Source organism: Nesoenas mayeri (assembly GCF_963082525.1).
Source record: "Nesoenas mayeri genome assembly, chromosome: 3".
NCBI classification, from domain to species: domain Eukaryota; kingdom Metazoa; phylum Chordata; class Aves; order Columbiformes; family Columbidae; genus Nesoenas; species Nesoenas mayeri.
Genome location: NC_137544.1, coordinates 111,773,670 through 111,788,382, shown reverse-complemented (window position 1 = coordinate 111,788,382; position 14,713 = coordinate 111,773,670). Strand labels below are relative to the sequence as shown.

Sequence of the window (14,713 nt, the reverse complement as noted above, 5' to 3'; positions counted from 1 at the left end):
GGAATGAAAAACATGTTTGGCCCAGCTGAGGAGACACCAGTCTGGTGTCAGTGCAGGGGCACACCCAGAAATGAGTTAGTCAGCAGTGAGCCAGAGTGTGAACCTGTGGATTTCCACATATGTGCATTTATAGGGCCTGTGGCCATGTGCTCATGTGCCTCTGCTCGTTAACGCAAATGGAATTCCTGCTATCAATTAATTAGAGCCTCCCTGTGTTTTGTTACCTTTTGCTGACTGCCGCAGTACTACAGCCGAGAATTTAAGTGTGTTTAAGGCACGAACAGGCATGAGGCTGTTATTGCTTAATTGCTACCTAACGTGTCGCTGTATTTCACCATCTTTTGTGGCTTGATGAAGAACTACAGGCTGAAATATAAGTCTGAACAAGTTACATAAGATGCCTACCTTGCAAATACTTCCCTCTCATTTCCCTACCTGCGAAGCCCTGGCTGGCCTGATGCTACAAAGCCAAACAAACTCATACACAGTCCACATGGAAGCATGTGAACATGGTGGAGATCAGCCCAGGACCCTTTCCTGAGATGATCACAGCCCCAGCCTGCACATCTGGCAGCCCTAGTTGTGCAACGTCGCAATTTATTGAGGCCAGGGGGAGCACCTTCTATTCCCTCTTTATTTACAGCATAAATACAGCTGTTTTCCAATAAGTAAAGCATTCCAGACCTTTTTTGGAGGTGGTCATTTCACACCCAGGTGGATGTTTGAGTGTTTTTGTTGTTCATTCAAGTTAACACCCTAAAGCTGCAACTAGCCAGGGGACTGGTGGGTATGATGCCTGATTTAAGTCTCTGAGCATGACTGTGGCCACCTGGCACAATTTCCCCTCCGCTGCGCGGTGCCGCAGCCATGGCAGGAGCAGCTGCAGTCACAGACCCTGGCTGCTGCGGCTCCCCTCCCCTCCCCTGCCTGCTCCGAGGGAAGCCATGAGGCCTCCATGGCCCTGAGACGACCCTGCTCCCCTCAACAAGGGCACTGCTGGGATGCACTTGTGTGAGCCCGTGCACTCCAGGCTGGCAGCACCTTGGCTGTGGGGCACTTTGTGGGGACTCCTGTCCCTTGGGATGGTGGTGCTGGAGCTGTGGGGCACTTGTGGGGTAAAGAGAAGCTGCTAAATTAATGTATACTGTGATTAAGTTACATCATTAACCAATTGACATGATAAAAGCTTTCTGACCACCTGCAAAACGAGGGGATATTTTCCAAGTTTCAGATCCTTCTGCATGACAAGAGGGAGACAGAAGATTAAGTGATATATTGTTTACAAGCTGTTAAGTTTATTTCTCCATTTCAGGGGATTCTCAAATGGCAGCACCTTGGCTATGGGGCATTTGTGGGGCCTCTCAAGTGATGGTGCCTCTGTAACAGCGGCACCTCAGCCGTGAGTTACGGTGTCCCTCGCACCCCAGGATGGGAGTGCTGTAGCTGTGGGGCACTTGTGGGGACTCCCACATGGCAGCACCTCATCCACGGGTGAAACAGAGAAAAAAAATTAACAGCAGAGTCAATTATACTGTTAAGCAGCATTCGTTATTTTCTCAGTGCTGGGGAACACTGGGGATCATCCTCCGTAAGTGCTCCAAAGACCGGATGCTCTTTTGTTGCTTATATTCACGTAATTATTACATATGCATTACAATTTTTGAAAACTTTGGAATACAGAACATCTATACTAAGAAATAATTGATAGTGTTAGTTACAATTGTATAGTTTCTTACTTACAGTACCTCTATTAATGATTAGCTAAATACAAACTAAGCACTCTGCTTCTAAACAATGTATCACTTAATTTTCTGCCTCCCTCTCGTCATGCAAAAGGATCTAAAACTTGAAAAATATCCCCTCACTTTGCAAGTGGTCAGAAAGCAATTATCTCATGTCAATTGGTTAATGATGGGTACGCCCTTTATAACTTAATCACAGTATACGTTGATTTGGCAGCTTCTCTTCACGGGCCCTGCCAGCTGGCAACACCTTGTCTGTGGGGCACCCACGGGCCCGTCGCACCCTGCGATGGCAGTGCTGTGGCAGTGAGGCACTTGTGAAGACACTGAAATGCTGTAGCTGTGGGGCCTCTCAAATGGCAGCACTTCAGTTGTGAGTCACTCACGGCGCCTCCCACACCCTGGAATGGCAGCACTGGGCACTCATGGGGACTCCCAAATGGCGGCGCCCCCGCTCTAGGACACCGCGGGATGGCACTGGGAGTCCCCCCCAGTCCGGCTGTGGGTGAATACACCTCCGCTCCGAGGCCGCCCCCACGGGCCGTCGCTGCTCCTGACGGGACGGAACCGCAACCCTGAGCGCGGGCGGGCAGGGGCAGCCCCTTCCGCCGGCCGCGGCGGCGGCTCCTCCCCCGGTCGGCGGGGAGAGGCGGTGCCTGGGCCCCTCCCGCCGCCTTCGTTGCCGCCGCCCGGGCCGCTTCCTGCGCCGCGCCGCCCTGCCCTGCCCTGCGCGGGGGGGAGCGACGTGTCGCCGCGGAGGCGCTGGCGCCGCGGTAGGCCGCGCCGCCCGCCCGGCGCCGCAGGTAGGCAGGGGGAGTTCCCCGCCCGGCCGGCCACCCGCCGCCAGGCCGCCGGTGCAGGTGCCTCCCGCCTCCGCCCGCGGCCGCGGGGAGGGGGATCTCACGGAGAGCGGCCAGGAAAGTTGAATTTTCCCGGGTGCTCTTTGTCTTTGCGGCCCGGGCGCGGTGAGGGGCGGCCCGGGGCCGTGTGAGGGACAGGAGGGTGTGAGGGAAGGGGCGCCAACTTTGAGGCGCGGGGGAATGCTGCACCGTTCTGCGTTTTTTTTTTTTTCCCCTGCAAATTTAGGTTTTGTATTTCCATGGTAACCCCCCGGTGGGAAACGGGTGGTGTCTGAACTCCGTGCACATCCCTGGCGGGGAGGCGCTGAGTGTGTGGAAGTGCCAGGGTTAAGCCAGGCTTTGCTGGGCTGCCCTGAGCACGGCGGTCGCCGCCGTCCCTCATGCGGGCTCTCCCCTGCAGGTCACCGACGTGCCGTCCCCCCAGCTCCCAGGCCAGGTGGTTTTCCGTGAGATGCGACAGGGAGAGATATGACGACGGCCTCCCCGAGATACGCCCGGCGTGTCCTTGCTAAGGTACGTCTGGCTCCGTGCGAGGCAATGCCGTGCGCGCCAGGTGTGGGTTTTGTGAGCAGCTGGTGCTGGTGTGGGAAAGTAACGTTTGGGGCAGGTGTTTGGGTTTTCTGTCTGTAATGCTGGCATGTGACACCCATGTTAATGGCGACTGGGATGGGGAGAGCTAAAGGATTTGTTGGTTCCAAAAAATGTTTTTTAGGATTGTGGTGGTTCCTGGGTTTATAGACAGTCCTGAAACTGTGTGCATAGACAAATGTAGTTTCTTACCTTTCCTTACTGTAATTTTTCAAAGACGGTATGTCATGATTAGAGAAATACCCATATGTGTTTGTAAAATACTGATCTCTTGCACTTTCAACAAAAAATTAACTTTCTCTCTATTTGACTGTCCAGTTTTGGACATAGTATTTTATTGATTCTCCTTTCCTTCTCCATTTTTCTTAACTTTTATCAGTACTTAGGATTTCTGTTACAGACCATCGAGTGATCCCAAACATTTGAAGTACCTCTTTTAAAGTAAATTAAAATATTTAGTTGCTTACTGATTTGTATGTATGCTTTTGAGAGTTCTAAGTGCAGGTGGTGTCCTGACTTTACCGTCTTACTGTATCTGATGGAGTCCTGACCAAGAAGTCGTCCTATGAACTTCTGTGCAGCTGTGCTCCTGTGCAACCACAGCTGCTTTGTGGCCCTGCGAAAAAATACTCTTACTAAAAAAACCTGACTGCAGTATGTTAATTGTTGTTGTGGCTGCAGCAGTTGCTACTTCAGCCTGAGAGCCAGTGTGACTCTTTCCCAAACTGTAGTGTAGACAAAAGCTATAGTTCCCTTGAAATCCTCTGGGCATAGGATGGTGCTTCTGTTGGGTAGGAAAACAATGCCTAAAGTGAACTAGTTGACAGGAGATCTATGGCTGTCTAAGCAAAAGCTGCTGTGAATCGTGTGGGCAGCCTCGCTAGTGAGGTCTGAAGGCATGCTGAGGAGCAGCTCTACCTCTCCCATCCCGTTTGCTGGTAACAGGATCCATCCTGGGTGTCCCTGTGCATTCAGTACTGTCTTTCTCTGTAGTAGGAGTTGGCACATGTGGAGGATTTTTGCCTTCATGTTGGCAGCACAAACTTCACAGGAAAGGAAGCGGATACACATTTCCAAGGTCGAACAGGAATATTGTTTGCCTGAGAAGTGTAAGGAGTCACTAGAGAGAGTAGAGAAAGCAGACCACAGACTTGCTTTTTGTCAGTTTGAGTGGCAAGAAGTTGGGAAATGGAATCATGTAGGTATCATTTCTTCTTTTGGGACAGCAACTCTATGTAGAGGCCACTTCTGCTTTCCTTCTTCAGACTTTGGGAAAGATGAGGACCTGCGAGTTTTTCAAGAAGAGTGAAGGGCCATGAACATATTATCTGGCTGGCTGGGAGACTCAGTTTTCTTTTGGTTTCTATTTTTTTTTTTTAACACTTTATTTTGCTTATTCCACGTTTTATTTTATGAATATAACATAGAGAAAGGGTGATCATGAGTGTATGTTCTACATATATATGATTAAGTCCAGAGAAATATTTACCAGCATGTCTAAGACTTGTCTTCCCCATATTTTTAACTTTTTGTACCCACCTTATTTAGGTTTAAAAAAAATATCTAAGTATTTTTTTTTCAAATGGTAAAGAATCTATAATGTATTTCTGATGTGCTCCAAAATGGCAGATTCATTTATAGATCAGATGTTCCAAAATATTCATCTTTGGATAGAGAAAAGGTAGGGTATTTCAACTGTTAATCTAGGTCTTAAATAAAGGAGCCACTTTGGACATGGGAGTGTGTTAGAGGTTGTTAGAGTTGGAGTAGCATATCTGGTGTTTTGTAATATGACAGAGTTCCCATCAGTTTTACACACTTACTGTATGCAGCGGTGTAAGACCTTCCTATCATTTTTTGGCATTCTAAATTACAATAACCATACTGTCTTTTGCGTTTATAGGAATATTTATACTTCTTGGAAATGGAAGCTATTTGAGGGATGTAAAGGAAGTGAGGTGAATAGGGGTGATCTGTTTCATGTGAGCTTCTGTTGGGCAGGTAGTAATACCACAAGAACTATCAACAGACATGGGTGGTACCCTCTGGTGCTCACTGAGGTGATGTCTGGATGGTCTTGTTTGCTGAGTACTGGCCCTGCAGAGTGATTTACTGCCTCCCACCAGTGGTCTGGCATTCTATGTCAACACCGCTTGATAAAACTTGGTATGAGATATGCTGTGCCTGCTTTTGGTTAATGCCTGGTCTCAGCTTTTTGCGTAATGTCAGAACTACTAAATATTTTTATCTGGCTCTTTCAAAGCTACTTGCAGTTTTTCAGGGCTTTGGTTAGGCTTTGGAAAGACATGATTCTCATGAAAAATTGCATTTTTAGAAAATTAGTTTCAGATTAACAGATTGAGCCTAACCCCACTAAAGACACCAAGTGGAGAGCCTGCACAAGGAAACTTGCTGTTGATGCGAATTGCCACCAGCTTCTGTCAAACCCCTGTTTTAAAATCAGGACCTTAGTGTTACGATTTTTGCTGTGGCTGGTGCAGTTCTTCTGCCTTCTCTCAAAATGTCACTACTATGCAGTCTCTGCTTTTGACAGACTTCTAGCTGAAATGCCTGACAGGGCTTCTTGATCTTTGTTCAGATGCATGTACTTCTGTGGAGCTATACAAGATGCTCATATTTCACCATTTTCCAAGGGGATAATGCACACTGTAATGCTGATGCCTGCAAAAATGAGTACAAAGTAATTTCTCATCTTGTGTGATAGTGTGGGAATCTAACCACAAGGCACTTTCTTTTCTGACATATATTTTTACTGCTTTGTTAATTGTTTCTGCGTGATTCTGCCACCCCTGGCATGGAAGAGCTTGGCGCATAATGACCTAAATATCTGTAGGAAGGTCTGTTCCTCCAGCACAGAATCTGCCTTCCAATTTCAAATTACTGTTCATCACTTGGAAGTTAGGTTTCCAGATGACAGGAAGTGCATTTGGTACATTGGGTGTATCACAGATGTTTCATTTAATCATTTTATTCAGTACCTGAATAAAAGCGAAATACTAGTTTTAAGATAGTTTGTCTATAGCGAGATAAATTGCTTTCCAATTTTTGACAAAGTGTTTGTGTGTTGTACATTTGTAAATTATTCTAAATAACGCATACATGCATTCAGATAATGATATGTTGTTCAGTGATGGGGCTTTTTGGAGGGATTTGTTTTCAGAGGATCTGATACTTGTATTTAAAGAAGTGAAGCTCAGCTAAAGTTTGGTGTGTAGGTTTTGTTTGTTTGTTGGGGTTTTTTTTAAATTTAGTGCTTGGGTGACTTCAGCTGGGGAGGACAAAAGAAAATGGTTCAAAATACAATAATACGAAAATCTGATGCTGTTTTACCATGGCTGTTTTACCTGGTAGTTGACCCACAGTGCTTTGCAGTGGGCTTGCAACTGTCTTGTTCTTTCTTTGTATTCAGATTACTTTTTTCTTTGCCTATTGCCCTGTGTTGAGGAGAGGGTTTTGAGATGGCATTATGAAAAAGTCAATATAAGGGGAGAGTGGTGGCATTACTCATTCGGCTCTACAAGTGCTTTTGCTTTTTCACAGTCCCCATTATGCAGTTTGCTGAGAAAGTAGCACAGTCTGGCTCAGCACTGTCCAAGGAATTACAGGGTATGCTGGATCGTAACAGCGTGTGTGGCTAAGTAGGGCTGATGAGAAATTGAGGTAACTCTCATATACCTTCTTTGTGAGGTTGCTTTCATCCCAGCAAGGCTCATCTATATGGTCATCACTCACGTTAACTTCACAGACAAGGTAGAGCCTCAGCGTGGGGACACAAGAATTGGGATACTATTAAAAGATGTGCAGGATGCACTGAAATACACACGTGCTCATGAATACAAATACATGTATACTTATGAGGCTTTCAGATTGGCCAGGTATACACAGACTTTTCTCCAACTTGTTTAAGGAGGTTTGATGTTGAAGAGTGCACTGAATGTAGATGGCCTGCCATAGGGGCAAGTCATAGCTGTCCTCCCACTCGAGCCTCATTGTCACCCTGACATTTATCTGCTTTCTGCTCTGAAACCCCAGGATGAAAATAGATGTTCAGAAAGAGCTTGAGTTAGCAGAACAGCTTCCGCAGCTTTAACCTCATTCTCTGAAACTGCTTAAACATTTCTGCTGAAAGCTAACCTTCTTGGCTTCCCTGCTGAGAGAGGGATGTCTGTCTTGGGCCACAGGGGCAAGTGTGGAAATTTTAGCCTGAGGAATTAGCTGGTTGAAATAAATTAAAAGCTTGTGTTAGTCCAGGCTGGTTCACATTGTCTTACAAAGGGGGTGTGTACTTTGCTCATACCATGGTTTCCTTGTTACAGGGTTAAATCCTGCTGATTTAACAAAAAGATCTGTATAATGGTAGAGTGGGAAACCTAAACTTTTGAAAGCAGATTAAGTATATTAGACCAATAACAGCATGTTGTTGGCTGTCGAGGTCCTGGAAGGAATCCCTTGTGCATTTTTCTCTCTTAGTTATGTTTAAGGTGTCCTTTTCCTTAGGAAGTATCTCTGGTATTTACCACTTCTAGAAATCGTGAAATATTTTGCTGTAGCATGACTTGTGGGTGGCTTCTGGTGGTTTTCTGTTTCAAAGGGTGTTGGGTAACCAATACAGTACTTTAAAATGTTTTGATGTCACTCTGTTGTTCCCAGACAAAGCCACAAAAAGAAGGGACTTCAGCATGCTGTTCATTTTGACCAAGAAAAGCTCATTTTGACAAAGAAATATCTCCTTACCTTTGGGATGCATAGTATACCTCTTGAAAAGTACATAGTATCCAAGTGTGGCTCATCATGTACTGTGTGGAATCCTTAAAGGAGAAGTTGCTCAGTGTTGTGTGGTCAGGTGGAAGCCCTGGGCTCTTTCCTCTGGGTGCTTAGTGTCTCTTCTTAGATGTCACTATATTTGAAGCCAAAATCAAGTTTGTAGAGCAGATTCTATGAATTAGATGAGGGCTGGAGCCAATAAGATCCATGTTCCTGAGTGCCCCTTGTAGTACCAGCTGACTTATCAAAACTGTCAATTGGTTCAACTGAGTTGAAGGTATTACTAGTAGCTTGTAGATTTATTTTCCCTTGTGAGGGAGATAACAGAGAAAGGAGAAAAATGGGTTTCTTTACTGTATAAATTGAGACTTACTTCAGGCACCTTGCAGGGATGATGCTGACTTAATAAATTCTGATTTGTATTGTTAATACTTGTTACAGCTTTACAATCTGAAGCGTGTGCACATGAGTATTTCCAGTAAAAAAGTTTAACTCATGTAAATCTGTTATCTTAAGTAGGAAATACAAAATTGGTTGATAATGCTAATGAAAAACCACCCAAGAATGAGGAAATATGTCGTTAATACCCATGAAGAGGTGAGGTTTCGTTTGCACCTTCTCTAGTATCGTGTTCATATAGAGATAATACTGGTTGTTTCAGTAGCGAGGACTTACTATCTGAAAAACAAAGTGTGCAAGTAATGCTCAGAATAATGGAAAGGCAGTTTCTAAAGAACTTTGTGCTAGTCTTGATACTTGAAAAACCAGGCATATACTCAAGAGTTGTAACTGTCCTGTGCAATGACTTCTATGTTGTTGTTTGTTGTGGAAATTTCTTCTGACTGCTGAAGCCTTGAGTGTGAAATGCAAGAGTCAGACAGTAGTCATCACAGAAACAACTCCTTAAAATTAATGTGATTAATACATTACTAACTGCGCAGATCTTCTACTTTGCTGACTGTACAGTATCCAGGCATGTGGTTATTACCTTTGTCATCACAGACATTTTATTGCATCCTGTATATCGTGCAGTTGTGTCATATCGTAGTTGCTAAGTATGTTCTTGAACAAGGATTTTTTTTTTTTAAACAGAGGAAGATGTAAGATTGTATTTGAAATACTAATCTTCATTTGTTCAGAATGTAAGAATTGTGCAAATTCAAATCATCAAAGCTGTTTTCATTGTTACAATGGTTCAATTTTTAAAAAGTTTTTAGATGTTATTGATGAGCAATATTAAGACATTACAGTGACAGTGTAATGTCATTTTTTTAACTAAGGAAATTAATATTGTATGTGAAAAAAAGATTTAATATGTTGAAGGCACAATGCAAATACAGCTATAATCTTCTAAGTATTTCCATCATTACTCATGTATCTAATCCCTAATGTTTTCTATTGTGTTAGTTTAATACACATTGCTAGACAAAATGTGAGTAAATTATGGGGATTACTGGAGAGAACAGAGTTAATCTAACCTGGTTTTAATTGTATATAATTTAAATATTGATGTCATTAAGTTACATAGTTGCAGGTTCTTAATCTTGCCTGTATGCTCTTCTAAGTAGGAGGCTCAGGGGACTCGAGATTTTATAATTCATTCTTCATAGCTTGTGTAGTTAACTACATTTACCTGCATTTCACTTGCATTTAAAGTGGAATGAGTCAAAATATTAGCAGTTTTGTTCTATATTAACACTGAGTTTCTTTTTTTTTTTTAGTATGTTTAAATCAGCAAGTTTATATGTTGTCATGTTTTTAAAAATGCTGATTCGGTGGTCTATAAAATGTAGTGTAGCACAAGGAACAGCTGTTCTGTTGGGGAATGAGTGAAGTTTTTTCAGTTGTCTGCAAGGTCCGCATATGCAGAAGGGCTCAGGTGTAGGGCAGGATTTTTGTCTTCGTGTAGACTTGTCGCATATTCCTTTGTAATTTGAATTTAGTTCAGGTAATTCTGTTTAGCTTTGTTTCTCTCTGAAGCTATACTTACTTGGCTGGTTTAAGGACTGCAGTTTGAGGAATGTCTGATTTGAGGCAGTACAAGTGGGTTTATTCCTGTGCAAATGGGGCTGTTCATTGAGGTTAATTATCCATAAGGCTCTGACTTATGAAGCTACTAGAATAGCTGTTAACTATGAATAATTTAGCACAGCATCATATTGCATGCCATTTAAGAAGGCCTCTGCCTGTGAATCCTTATATCTTGTTGAAATCTACTCAATAGTGTGAAGGTTGCTGCTTGCACTGATATTTTGTTGTACTCTCTTCATTCTGTTTTAAGATTTGTCATTTTACAAAGGCAATGTGAATATTTCATGGTGGCAAGTAATTACCTGTGCAAGAGTAGGTATAGTTTGTTTTCAAAAAGCTGAAGTATTGAATTAGTTTTCAGTGTTAAATTGTCTTTAAAATTTATTTTATATCTTGGACTGGCATAATGTAGTTAGCATTTTCTTCACTGAGATTTATGTAGTTGAGACAATTCACATCTTGAAGTATACTTTTAGGCAATACTTCATTGTGGGGGGTTAGGCTTGCAAGCAAGAGTGCAAGATTTCAGTGCTTTCTACAAATCGCCTTAGTTGCTCATACATCTGGCTAGAGCAGACTGTGTCATATTACAGAGGCTTTTTCAGGAGAAAAACTGCAAATACAGAACTTTGAAGCAGTTCCAAAGGCAGATAAATTAACTGTATGCCTTTAGGAGACTTGATCATTGTAACTTAGTACGGGATGTGTTTTTTAAAAATGCTAAAATATAGTGTTTTGTCATTATCATAAACTAGATTTTTCACAAGAACACCCCAAAATATAAGGGAAGAGCTTAATAAAGGAAGTAGCAGCTTTGGAAAGCGGCCCTTTAGAAAGGGTTCTTGTGTATTTTCACCCCTTTTAAAAGTCCCTTCTAAAAATGTCATTGGAAGCACATTATTGTCCTTGTCTTGTGCATTGTCAGGCAGAGAGGCAAGTGACCGTTAGCAGTGGCACCTGATGGACAGAATGTTGGCCACAATACATGCTCACAGTGTTTGTTAGTCTTTATGGGCCTGTGCACTAGGGTGTTCTATTACAGCTGTATGTATCTTAAGTCATCTTTAGGAATGTTTTCTAGGATGTGACCAACCTGATTTGGAAAGCAGAACACTTTTTTTTTTTTTTTCAATTGAAATTTCCTGTAATATTTGTGATGCTGTTAGAAGCTGACAGGGTGACGTACAGTTGTTCCTTGGTGCCTGCTTCAGCGATTAAAGATAAAATAACCTTTTATCTTTTTGTGCTCCTTCACAGGGTAGTAAGTAATTTAGGTCTCCCTTAATGATTGGTGGTTAAATGTTAAGATCTTACTAGATGTGTTTATTTCTCTTCAAAGGCAAGGGTTCAGATCAGTCCCTTTGAACAGGCACTCTTTGAGCTGTACATTATGGGTCTCTTTTAATAAACTCTCAAATACTTCTGCAGTTTACTACTGATTCAACTGATACTTTGATGGAAATGCAGCATTGTTTACAGGTGGAAAGAACTCATTATGTTGCTTAGCCCTGCTGTAAAATTTTTAAGGTTGGTTATTTTCAAATTGGGAGCTTGAAATTAAATGGAAAATTAGTGGGACTTTCCTTGCTCCTGAGATTTTTGATCTGTGTTTTAATTGTCATCTTTCTACAATTGCTTTTTATGTTGAAATAAACTATATTTATAGACAGCCGTGAAAAGCTGAATTGCCATTTTTCCTGATTCGAGTGATAAAAGATGCCTGTGTTCCATGTATGGCATGCGCTCATGCTTTTCTGGTATTCGTGGTATGCTGGTATTCTTCAGATTTTGACTTGTCTGAAATCTGATGATGATTTCAGTTACTATAAATCATTAATGATATATTCTATCTGCGGATAGCTGTTGCTGGGCTTGTCTGAATCGCAAATATAGGTTGCGGACCTCCTCCTTTGGAAAAAGGAGTGGACCTCCCGTTGCTGAGGTCCTGGCTTTTTTTTTTTTTTTTTTTTTTTTTTTTAACCATATTTTTTTATTCATGCTGTGTGCAAGAACAGGCTATCCTCCAAACCTAGGGGCGTGGGAGGAACCAGACTATAAAATTATATTCTGCCTTTTATGTTGGCATTTAAAATAAACTTTTCCCTGTTGCTGTTGAAATGTGTCAGTTAAAGTGTTGCAAGTTACAAAATACAATGTAGCTGATGGAGTGCCATTGTTTTGATACAATCCCTAACCAGAACTTTATTAAAGATGTTGTATTTATTGTTTCTTACTTAGCTTTTACCAAGTGGTGATTTTATGCAATGGCATCAAGCCACAGTTCTTCACCAGTGCCTCAGTCAAACAGCAGTGATGCTTTCTTCAAAAAGGAAATGGACACCACCAAACGCTTTCGACCTGTGCAGTCACTGCCTGATGTGTGTCCCAAGGAACCTACAGGTAACATCGGTCTCAAGGAGAGTGAAAATGCAGTTAAATTTGCTAATGCATTTACAATTGTTCAGTCAAATTTTCTCGTATACTGCCTGTAGCGTACTAAGCCATGGTCTTATTTCAAAGTGTGCTGTAATTCTACTTTATACCACCCTTTGTAGCAATGGGAGAGTCTTCCCATTTGCAGCTTGTTTTGACATGTCCACATTCTAGCTGGAATCTTGTTTGTGTGATTCCACAGTATGGCTATAATCTGTAGTACAGACAAGAAGAGAGTATATTCTGTTAGAGCCTGTAAAAATCCTGTCCAGTGTGCTTGGAGTCCAGCTGCATCACTTCTGTGAAACACCCCAGCCCTCACTTACTGTGGGAAATAAGACCAAGACCTGTCTCTAGCACTACCGTAAAACCAGGTTTTTGTCACAATTGTAGCTGCTGTGGTATACTAAAGCTTAGTTTATAAAAAGGGGTAGGTGGGGTAGGATCTTAAGAATTATGAAATATAATGCTAACAAATTTCAACTGTCATTCTGATAGAGTTCAGATTATTGAAAATAGTTTGTGGTTGGATTTTTTTTCTCTTCAGTACAAGCTAAGGATGTTGAGCTAAAATTTTTAATGAGTATGAATACAGCACTGTGTTCAAAACTTGTGTTAACCAATCTCGTAGAAGAAATGCAAGTTGAAGTGTTGCAGAAGGAGAATATTATGGGTCTTTTGCATTTTTCGTTGTGAAAATATAGTTTGCTTAAGAACTGCATTTTAGCAAAAAATACAACTTTGTTTCTCACCTTAACAAACTATCTTGTCTTTTGTGCTGCAGGCGATTCCAGTAATTTATGTGACAGCCCATCTCTAGTTGCGGATCAGCACAGATGGACTATTTATCATTCCAAAGTCAATCTCCCAGCAGCACTAAATGATCCTAGGTTAGCAAAAAGGGAATCTGATTTCTTTACAAAAACATGGGGAATGGACTTTGTGGACACTGAAGTCACGCCTTCATTCTACCTCCCACAGATCACCAAGGAACATTTTGCATTATACCAACAGGAAATCGCTCCGGTAAGAACCCAAAATCAGCTACACATAGTACTAGGGTCCAGAAGGAGGTCTGAGATCCTTCTGTTTAGAGATTGTCCCTGCTAGTAGTCCGTCAAACAGTTAGCTGACAATTAATTTACTCTTCAGTGCTTGTTGAGTCTTCATTAAGTATTTCTTGTTTTAAAATCTCAGTATTTGTATTATGGAAAATGCTATCTAAATTCTTTCTAGGCAGTTTTTGTTGTGTTGTTTGGTTTGCTTTGTTTGTTTGTTTGTTTTTTTGATTTGTATATCTGAATACTGACCTCTGTGCCAGGGCTTACAGTTCATATTTATTAATTCTGATTATGAATTCTTTTTCTGTAAGGATTATTTGATTGGACTCTACAGCGCAACATAGCATTTTCAGGCCTTTGGATCAAATATAAAACATGACTATGTGCTGCAAGTGTTGGAGAGGTTTAAGAGTCTCTGGTGTAAACATTTATATATGAAGCTCGTAAAACTATGAATAGGCCTATTATCTCAATGGCTTCTTTTGTAACAGGAAAATTTAAGCTACATCTAAGGACACCAGGGCCAGTAGGAGACTTCTACAAACTCTTAAAATACAGGTGTCAGTAAGTATGTAGTATTCTTTTTTTTTTTTTTTTTTTAACTGAAAGAACATGTAGAAGTCTCCCACTGTTTTCTGCTTCCTTGGTTTGTAACTTTATAATTTTTTTTGCTTTTACAGGATTGGCTGCAGGAAGTGTTACTTGTTTAAATCATAGTTAAACTGTGTGAAAGGGAATTGTCTAACTGAACTGTTGCCATTAGTTCACACATTCAAGAGCTAAAATGTTTAAGAACTCATCTGTTAACATTACTGTGTGATGCAGTGACTGCTAAATTTTGGGATGAGAGAACGGACCCATGATCTAGCTTCTAGCAGAGATCTAGCTGTTATAACATTGGTGTTCTTTAAAAATGTAATTTCTTACCACTATGGTCTCTTTGTTGCTTACACCTGTAATTAAAAAAAAAAAAAAATAAAATTTGAAGCTCAGCATGGCAAAGCAAGATGTGTGGTTTCAGCAAGGTACTCATTAGTAAGATGTGGAAGCAATTTCCACTTTGGTCTGATTTAATTTAGCAATGAAAAAGCATTCATTGCGTGTTAGTGCAATTTCTAGATTAGACAGCAAATAAATGTTTGGATACGTAATTGCAATTGATCTATGGTTATATCTCATTATGTAGACAAGTTATTACACCTCTTCAGTAACT

At 41.6% G+C, this 14,713-nt stretch overlaps 1 protein-coding gene across 1 annotated transcript in view; it reads left to right on the top strand.

The window, feature by feature from the left end:
• The first annotated feature begins 2,417 nt into the window (after nucleotides 1–2,417).
• Nucleotides 2,418–14,713, top strand: part of VPS54 (VPS54 subunit of GARP complex) — a 51,134-nt gene continuing 38,838 nt past the window's right edge. Inside the window, exons 1-4 of the mRNA XM_080342287.1 lie at nucleotides 2,418–2,545; nucleotides 3,003–3,115; nucleotides 12,245–12,406; nucleotides 13,224–13,465. Of these exons, the coding sequence (XP_080198413.1) occupies nucleotides 12,271–12,406; nucleotides 13,224–13,465 (378 nt within the window). The 5' untranslated portion in view covers nucleotides 2,418–2,545; nucleotides 3,003–3,115; nucleotides 12,245–12,270. The remainder of the gene's footprint in view (nucleotides 2,546–3,002; nucleotides 3,116–12,244; nucleotides 12,407–13,223; nucleotides 13,466–14,713) is intronic.